Source organism: Myotis brandtii, unplaced genomic scaffold (genome assembly GCF_000412655.1).
Source record: "Myotis brandtii unplaced genomic scaffold, ASM41265v1 scaffold187, whole genome shotgun sequence".
Taxonomy (NCBI): domain Eukaryota; kingdom Metazoa; phylum Chordata; class Mammalia; order Chiroptera; family Vespertilionidae; genus Myotis; species Myotis brandtii.
Genome location: NW_005356944.1, coordinates 1,481,349 through 1,490,084, shown reverse-complemented (window position 1 = coordinate 1,490,084; position 8,736 = coordinate 1,481,349). Strand labels below are relative to the sequence as shown.

The following is an 8,736-nucleotide window of genomic DNA, read 5'->3' as shown; positions in this document are numbered from 1 at the left end:
CCTGCCAGCTCCGCCCCCGCCCTCCAGCTGCACCAGCTGCAGCTCCTGCCCCGTGCAGAAGGCGCGGATCTGGCACAGGTAGGTCATGACTATCAGCTTGTCCGGCACCGACAGCAGCACCATGTCCGCGGGCTCCAGCAGCCGGGACACGCCCAGGGCCGCGAAGCCATCGAAGGCCTAGGAACGGGGTGCTTGGCGTCAGCGGTGGCAGCCGGGGTTGGCGGTTGTTGCCCAGCTACGCGGTGGCCCCCCTGGACCGCCCGGGGTCCCCACGACCCGCATGCCAGGGTTTGCCTAGCAACGCCTTCACTCTCCTATTGGAGGAAGAGTAGCAACAGGGCAACGCTCATGTAACCCAGCAACTGCACACGAAGGAGTGGTTTTGGAAAAACCAACTAGTGGAAATATGCTTTAAAAACCCACACAACTAAACGATGGAAAATGAACAATTTCAATTTTAAAAGACCAAAAGGATAAAAGGTGGCAGAACTTCCAAAAGCCGGGGCTGGGGCCCGCCAGCCCAGATTCCTCTCCCACAGACACTGGGACCGCAATCCTGGACCTAGGCTCTAGTCTAGACCAGCGGTTCTCAACCTGTGGGTCGCGACCCCTTTGGGGGTCGAACGACCCTTTCACAGGGGTCGCCTAAGACCATTGGAAAACACATATATAATCACATATTGTTTTTGTGATTAATCACTATGCTTTACTTATGTTCAATTTGTAACAATGAAAATACATCCTGCATATCAGATATTTACATTACGATTCATAACAGTAGCAACATTACAGTTATGAAGTAGCAGCGAAAGTAATTTTATGGCTGGGGGTCCCCACAACATGAGGAACTGTATGAAAGGGTCGCGGCACTAGGAAGGTTGAGAACCACTGCTCTAGACCCTCCTTCCCGCCGGGCACTGCTCCCTCCCCAGCTCACCTGCTTGTTGTTCTGCTTGATGTTGAGTGGGTCGAGGGAGGCATAGTCGCTGTGGAGAGAGCTCTGGTCAGAGGCTGGTCCACACTGACCTCCTGGCGGGCTCCCCACTTCCTTCCCACCCCCTTTGGTGGCTCACATCTTGTCTGGGTAGAATCGGTGCAGGATGGCACAGAAAGCCAAACCGTTGCGCCAGGATGTAGTAAAGTTGGTGACTCGGACGCCCCGGTAGCCAGCGGTGACCTCCTGGCACCACTCCAGTAGGGACTGGCTGGAGCTGACCAGGGTAGGTAGTGCCTGGGGACACAGGGATGGGCTTAGGGAATGGGAACATGTGCCCTCTGCCCCTTGGGCATAAAACAGCCCCAGCTCTGGGTTTGTAGGAGACACCAGAGACCACTGGCCAGAGCTGTGGAGCCAGGCAAGAGTTTCCAGCTCTGGGGTTCTCTACCAAAGTCACCTAAGAGATCAGTGGCCCCCAGGCAAGACCAGAGGTCACAGCAGCCACACCTCAAGGTCAGCCCAGAAAAATCAGCTTAAGGATGTCCCACTCCATGCAGCCCAGGGAAGGCAGGGTGGGGGAGCCAGGGTATCCTGAGAGAGGAAGGGGTGAGGGGGCTCCTGGAAGCTGAGCCCGTCCCACCTCAACCCAGTCGACCAGGTGGGTCCATGCAGAGCCGCCGTTAGCTCAGCCCCAGGTTAGTGGAAAGCAGAAGACTGGGCCCTCGGCAGCCCCCATTCCCTACCTGGCTGCCGGGCAGCCTCCTGTCCTCTTCAGGCTCCTCTGGGGAAGAGGCCCCTGAGGGCCTGGGCACCCCAGCCCCTGCCCCACTGGCCACCTGCGTCTCAGTCAGGCCGGCCTCAGCTTCTCTCCCCTTCTCGGTTCCCAAGACCCCAGCCTCTGCTTCCTGGGCCTCAAAAACACCAGATTGGTTCTCTGGAGGACCTAAAGCTTCCACCTCTGCTTCAGGGGCTCCCCACACCCCAGACGTGGCCTCTGAAATCCCCAAATCCCCAGCCTCCAACTCCTGGACCCTCAAAACTGCAGCCTCTGCCTCTGCTCCCTGGGACCTTAAAACTCTATGCTTAGTAACTGGGGCCTTTAACGCCTCATACATGAAGCTCCCGCAGAGCCCCGCCTCTGCCTCCAGGACCCCAGAGACCTTAGCGTTCTCAGCCTCCAAAACGGTCCTTTCTGTCTGTTGAGTCCCCAGTCCCTCAGCCTCTGCCATTCCAACCTCTGGCCCTGAGTCCCCTGAATCCCCCATCTCTGTCTCCTGGGCCCCTGCTGTCTCAGTCCCCACCCCTGGGACCCCTGAACCCCCAGCTGCTACCTCCTGGGTCTTCAATATCTCAGCTTCCTCTGTCACAGTCCCCACCCCTGGGACCCCTGAACCCCCAGCTGCTACCTCCTGGGTCCCCAATATCTCAGCTTCTGCTGTCTCAGTCCCCACCCCTGGGATCCCTGAACCCCCAGATGCTACCTCCTGGGTCCCCAATATCTCAGCTTCTGCTGTCTCAGTCCCCACCCCTGGGACCCCTGAACCCACAGCTGCTACCTCCTGGGTCCCCAATATCTCAGCTTCCTCTGTCTCAGTCCCCACCCCTGGGATCCCTGAACCCTCTACCTCTGCTTCGTGGACTCTTGCTACCTCAGATTCTATCTCGGGGACCCTTGAACCCTCAGCTGTTTTCTCCTGGGTCCCCAGTATCTTTGCCTTTGCTGTCTCAGCCTCAAACCCTGGAACCTCAGAACCTGCTACTTCTGTTTCCTGGGTCCCTGATGCCTCAGATTTTATTGCCGAGACCCCTGACCCTCCCCCCTCTGTCTCCTTGGCCCCCAATATTGCAGGCTCTGCTAGCTCAGCTTCTATTCTCAGTACCCCCGAGCCCCCTGTTATCACCTGGGCCCCCAATATCTCAGTCTCTGCCACCCCCGTCTTTGTTCTCAGAACTCCTGAAGCCGCAGCCTCCGTTTCCTGGGTCTCCGGTTCCTCAGACTCTGCCATCCCAGCGGCTTCTGGCTCAGGGACCCCCGACCTCACTGCCTCTGTCTCCTGGGCCTCCAGCCTTTCAGCTCCTGCTGTCTTGCTCTCTATCTGTGGGAACGCTGACCCCTCTGCTTCTGTCTCCTGGGTCCCCAAAACCTCTGATTCCGTCATCCCCATCTCTGTTCCCAGGACGCTCAAGACCCCAGTTTCTGCCTCCCAGACCCCCAGATCCCTAGACATTGCCCCCTGGTCAGCTGTGGGTGGGGCTTCCTGGGACCTGCTCACCTGGGGCCTGGTGCTTGCTGCTCCAACAGAGGGGCCCTGCTCCAGGCCTGTCCCCCCAACACCAGAGGCCCCGCCCCTCACCTCTGCACCCTCTCTCTCCTGGCCTGCAGCAGCCCTGGACCCCTCGGAGTCACTGAGATGCCTGGAATGCCCTGCAGGTTCTGCTGGGGGTGAGCTCTGGACAGTAGGAGCCTCATCCCGGGTCCTGACCCCTGTCCTCCCCTGAGAGGCCCTCAGAGGAGCCTCAGGAGTTCCCCTGAACCTTGCCTCAGACATCACCCCTGCAGCCTCTGGTCCCTTAGTGTCCACATGTCTCACCTTTGACCTCTGCTCAGCATCCACTTGACTAACTTCTGAACTCTCTTCAGCCTCCCCAGTTCTGACCTCTGACCTCTTGGTGTTCACGCCTCTGGGTCCTGACCCCTGCTCAGTGTCCACCCCACTGGCCTCTGGCCTGTCCCCAATGGCACCTTCCTCAGCCTTGACTTTCTGCCCTTCCAAAGAGTTTCTGCAGCCTCCATCCTCAACGCCTGGGCTCGGCCTGGCTCCCTGGGCCTCTGTCCCTTCCTGAGGGCTTGCCTGGGCCTGGGTCTCCCCAGCAGAACCCACTCCTGCTGGGGGAGCCCCTGAGGCTTTGGGGGCCTCATCTTTCCCTTGGGGGACTGAGGGCCAGGGGGCATCAGAGCCTTTCCGGAGCCGAGGGGCCGGGATGGGGGCCAAATCCTGGTCTGGATGTCTTGAGGACCTGAGGAGAGAGCAGGAGGGGGCGTTGGAGGAGTCAGTGGCCCCCCACTCTCAGCCCCAACCCCCCTTCCCCTCAGATTGCTGGGGTGCAGGAGAGGTAGGTTGGTAGAGGGAGTGCAGCTTCCTAACTGGTCAGGGCATGGGGGTGGGGCTGGTTCCAAAGCTCACCTTGTCTCCAGTGGGGTTCCAGGGGGCCTTGGGGCTTCAGGCCCCACCTGGCCCCCAACTACAGTAGCTGGTTCTGACCCCTGGCCCCGGGAGGCCCTGGCTGGGGGCGCAGGGACACTCACAGGGGCTGGGCTGGTATCCTCAGTACTAGACGGGCTGGCAGCTGGGGAAGAAGGAAGGAGAGCGGTGCTGAGGCCTGGGCGCCATGACTGGAGGTCCAGTCCCCATCCAACCCCGGTCTAGGCCTCACCTGCCTGCCGGGGCTGTGCTCGGCCCTCCTCCTCCTCACGGAGTGTCTTCAGCTCTCGAGGGTGGTCTGGGGAAGGGTTTGGAGGGGCAGGTTCAGTTCAAGGCAGAGCCCTGAAGGTCTGACCCCCTCCCTCCAACTAGAGCGCTGGGCCTACCTGGGAGCCGCCCCGGCCTGAGGGCACCACCCCGGCCTGCGAGGAGAGACAGGCCCGAGAATGCAGAGAAAAAGAGAGAGAACCACGAGGACAGACAGAAAAAAAGCCTTAATAAGCTAACGGGAGGGATAAGGAAGCTGGCGACAAGCATAAGCGTGGGTGGTGAGGGGGGACTGCAGCCCCTCTCTGTGCCTTGGGCATAGTTGTTATAGGACAAGTACAAGGTGGGGGAGGCACCACCCAGGGGTGGAGAGGGCCAGGGGCACGGGGACCCTGAGAGCACATCCTGCAGGACTCAGCCAAGGACCCAGGCCACCACAGGACCAGGCGCCAAGCCTGGACAACAGGGTGGCAGGGCAGGTCAGAGCTGCCTGGGCAATAGCGAGCTCCCGTCACTGGGCGTGCACATGGCAAGTGGCTTATATATGGTCTTGGTGGTCAGTCCACGTCCACGGCCGTGAGCCCACCTGGCTGGGGGGCCTGAGCCCGAGCCTCAGGGGCCCCGGGACCATTAGCCTCCTCCTCGTCACTCTCAGCAAAGTCGTCCAAGTTGCCCACGTCACTAGGCTTCACGCTCATAAGGCTGGCAAGACTCTGCATGTCATCGTCCCTGGGGGTCAGAGGTCAGGAGTAAGGGCTGGGGTCGGAGATGGAAAACTAGGGCCAAGGAGGGCGGGCGGACACTCACGTGGCACGGCCCTCTCGCAGCAGCACCCCCGAGAGGGTGAGGCTCAACTCCGCGTGTACCACCTTCACCGACTTGGCCTTCAGCCGCAGCCGCAGCGGAACCTGGGCAGGCACGGGCCCCGCGTGGCGGGCCAGGTCCACCTCGGCTGAGGCCAGCACCTTCCGCTGCCCCTTGGATTCCTGTGGGCCAGGGGGAGGGGCTGGAGGAATGAGCACAGTGCTGCCCCAGAGCCCCCAAGACCCCAGCCCCCAGCCCACCACAGGCACTCACATTTTCAATAACAAACGTCCACTCTTTGGCCTCATACTGGTCCACGTGGGGGTCCTGGGAAAAGGGGGCACAGGTGAGCACAGGGGCTGCTGGGGGAGGGGCGGGGCCGGCTCAGAAGGTGTTGGTTGGGGCCTTCCCACGTGCTGGTCCATCCCGCCTGGGCTGCCCCTAGCTTCTCCTGATCCCGCTGTCTCTCCTAGAGCCGGTGGCAGGTAAATGTGACCCCCTCCAAGGGACCTCCTGGCCACTCATGCTGAACAGGCAGGCCCTGCTGCAATTCTTGGTCTCACCAGTCTTTCCTCTTTGGAGTGACAGCCCAGCAGGGGAGCCCTGTGGTTGCCTGGGGCTGTGATCGCCAGCCCAGTCCCTTCCATGTGGAGGGGGAGAGACTCACCCTGTACAGGGTCACGGAGATGTCCACATTCTCAGGTACCATCCACACCACGGTGCCCCGGTAAGGGTTCTGGATGCCCGGCTGCCAGCTGTGGGCCTACAATGAGCAGTCTGAGTCCTCCCCCAATCTTAACCCTTCCCCTCCCCCTTTGCCCTTGTCTTCAACTTTGACCGCATCTTTCTCTCCATTCTGTGGATTCTTGATCTGAACCGGAGTCCACGACCCCATCAGCCCTCACCCACTTTACCCACACCCCCTCACTGGCCCCACCCCTAACCTGTATCCCCAGCTAACATCTCCCCCACCTTGGAGCAGATGCGTCGGTTCCGCCGGGTCCACACCACCACCAACTTATCCGGTTGCCTGGGAAGGGTGGGGGAGAAGCGGGGGGCTGCTCAGTCAGGCTGCCCAGCTTCTCCATGTCCCCCAGGGTGTTCCCTCTGCCCTCATTCCCCTCCCCCAGGAGAGGGCATGGACAGCCCCTTATCTGAAGCCACAGGGAGCAGGGTGGGGCTGCTCAGGCAGGGTGGGGCCCAGGGCAGAAGGGCAAAGGCCCCATGTAGGTCAGCAGGATCATGAAGACAGGGAGCAAGGGGCCGGCACACAGCAAGGACCCTGCTGGAGGCACAGCCCAGGCTGAAAGACGTCCCTTCACTCACAATATTTGTGAAGTGCTTCTTAGGGGCAGAGCAGAGCAAAGCAGAGGCAGGACCCCTCTGGGCTCAGAACAACAAAGGTGGGGGGAGAGTGCTAACCAAGAAGAAAAAGACATTAAGCTGACTTCATGTCGTGCCTGCACCGAGTCCCCTCAAGTTGGATGTGGGAGCAGAGGCATGAGTGGGGGAGGGATGGGCTGTGAGGGCTCCAGGTAGAATGGTCAGTGCAAGGTCCAAGTTTGGGGGCAGGGGTGCGAGGTGGTCAGAGAGTCAGAGGGTCCACTGTTTTTAGACCCCCTCCCAGGGCCTGCTATGCCCAGTCCTTTGCTGGGCCCAGGGACCCGGCCCTGCGTCCCACCTCTCAAACCCAGAGCCCTGGCCCCTAGCTCTGCAGGGCGCCTGACTCCTGTGAGGGGCCTCGAGGAAGACCTCCAGGTTCTATCTGAGCTGAACAGCACAGCAGGGCAGGCGCAGAGGGCGGGCAGCGATGTGAGGAGTCAGAGACACGCCAAGAGGAGAGTGTGCAGGGCCCAGTGCCGGGCACGGAGCTAACACATGCTGGGCCGTGGAGGAAGAGGCCCCTTTGGGTTAGAGGGTCCACTGCTGCCCAGGAGGGTGGGGTGGTTGAGGGCAGCAGGAGCACCCTCCTCGCCTGTATCCAGCCCCCTGCCAGGGCACTTGAGCTCACCCAGTTCACTGCCCCTCTGGAGTTTGAGCCAAGATAAATGGCTCACTTGTCAAACCCTGAGGAGGCTGAGACCTGGAGAGCTTGGGGGGACAGCAAAGGTCACCCAGCTGACCCTAGAGCCTCAAGCTCCTCTCCCCAACCCCAAACAGCAGGGGGTGGCTGAGCAGGGGTATCCATGGGGCCTTCCCAGAAAGGGGAAGTGGGCAAGGGGTGCCTAGGGAGGGCGGGGCCTGGCCAAGCTGTCTGACTCAGGCTGGGCACGCCCTCCTGGGAGCTGCGACCTGGACAGGGGCAGCTTCCTAACCTGGGCTCAGAAGCCCAGGAGGCCCTGACTGCCCGCCCCCCCGCCCCCCCACCGTGACTCACATGCGCTGACACTGCCCACACCCTTGGCCTGCTCTCCGGGATCATGTCCAGTATCCTCTGACCTTACCCAGGGTGCCAGGGTAGAAGGTAGAAGCCAGAGACCAGAGTCCCCTCCCGTACCAGCCCTGTGCTGTGCCACCCCGGCCAGCCCGTCTGCTCCGGGCCTCGCTGAAAGGGCTGGCCCAGGCAAGACCAGGAATATGGCAGCTACCTCGGGGACCCCAAGGTCCCTTCCTGCCCCAGCAGCCCTTCCTCCTGGGAGCCTAAATTTAGCCTGGCGGGTAAGGTCCCCTCAGCTGTGCCCTAATCCAGCCAAGGGAAGCTGACACCAGTGAACACATATATTTAGGGTGTGACGCAGGGGCCTAGGCAGCTGTGGAGAATGCGATACCCCTGGGTCCTCTGGCACCCCCACGTGTCTCCCCCACCCCACTGCCTTGCCCTCTCCAGGCCTCCTCTTCCCGGACCCACAACCTTGGAGGCCCCTTTAAGCCGCTCCCGCCTCCCTCCTCATCCCTCCCAGTGCTGTTTCCCCTTTTAAGGACATTGTGGAGATGAACCCAGCCTCCCAGAGCCCAGTCTGGGGGGGGGGGGGGGTTCTCTGGCTCAACAAGTGGGCAGGGGAGGAGGGGATAGCATCCTTGTTCTGAGCTGGACTGAGGCCCATGAAGGCTTCTGCCCCAGCCTGGCTGCCGGCACCTCCAGACTGGCCACCTTGAACCACCCCTCCGGCCCCAAACATGAGGCCTCCCTTCCCCCCAGCCCTGAGCGCAGCTGAGGGAAGTGTGGGCGCAGACAGTCTCAGGCCGGAAGTCCTGACTCCACTCCCTCAAGGCTCCCACACCCCCAACTCCAGGGGTCCCACAAGCTGCAAGGGCTCTTCTGAGCGTCTGTGCCTGGACAGCAGGGGCCGAGCCAGGGTGGGGGCCACTGTGGTCCTTGCGCTGGGGACGGGGTTCCCTCGGCTCCGAAGGCTGGATAGGGTCCCAGCCGGGGGTCCGGGGCCTCCGCCCACTCACCATTTCTTGGTGCACTCCACCACCAGCTCGTGGTAACAGGCCACGAACTGGAACTTGGCGGCCCGTTTGCCCACGCGCTGCAGGCGCTTCCACACCGAGGTCATGGCCCCGCCGCCCCGCTGCTCACAG

The 8,736-nt window shown here is 61.7% G+C and overlaps 1 protein-coding gene across 1 annotated transcript in view; it reads right to left on the bottom strand.

Moving 5' to 3' along the window:
* The window catches only part of EHBP1L1 (EH domain binding protein 1-like 1), a 15,074-nt gene extending 6,344 nt beyond the window's left edge, over positions 1-8,730 (bottom strand). The window contains exons 1-13 of the mRNA XM_014538212.1: positions 8,608-8,730; positions 6,184-6,241; positions 5,879-5,974; positions 5,485-5,538; positions 5,215-5,393; positions 4,994-5,136; positions 4,527-4,562; positions 4,373-4,438; positions 4,123-4,285; positions 1,681-3,955; positions 1,074-1,231; positions 938-986; positions 6-177 (exon numbers count right to left, since the gene is read on the bottom strand). Of these exons, the coding sequence (XP_014393698.1) occupies positions 6-177; positions 938-986; positions 1,074-1,231; positions 1,681-3,955; positions 4,123-4,285; positions 4,373-4,438; positions 4,527-4,562; positions 4,994-5,136; positions 5,215-5,393; positions 5,485-5,538; positions 5,879-5,974; positions 6,184-6,241; positions 8,608-8,711 (3,553 nt within the window). The 5' untranslated portion in view covers positions 8,712-8,730. The remainder of the gene's footprint in view (positions 1-5; positions 178-937; positions 987-1,073; positions 1,232-1,680; positions 3,956-4,122; positions 4,286-4,372; positions 4,439-4,526; positions 4,563-4,993; positions 5,137-5,214; positions 5,394-5,484; positions 5,539-5,878; positions 5,975-6,183; positions 6,242-8,607) is intronic.
* Between the last annotated feature and the right edge of the window lie 6 nt (positions 8,731-8,736).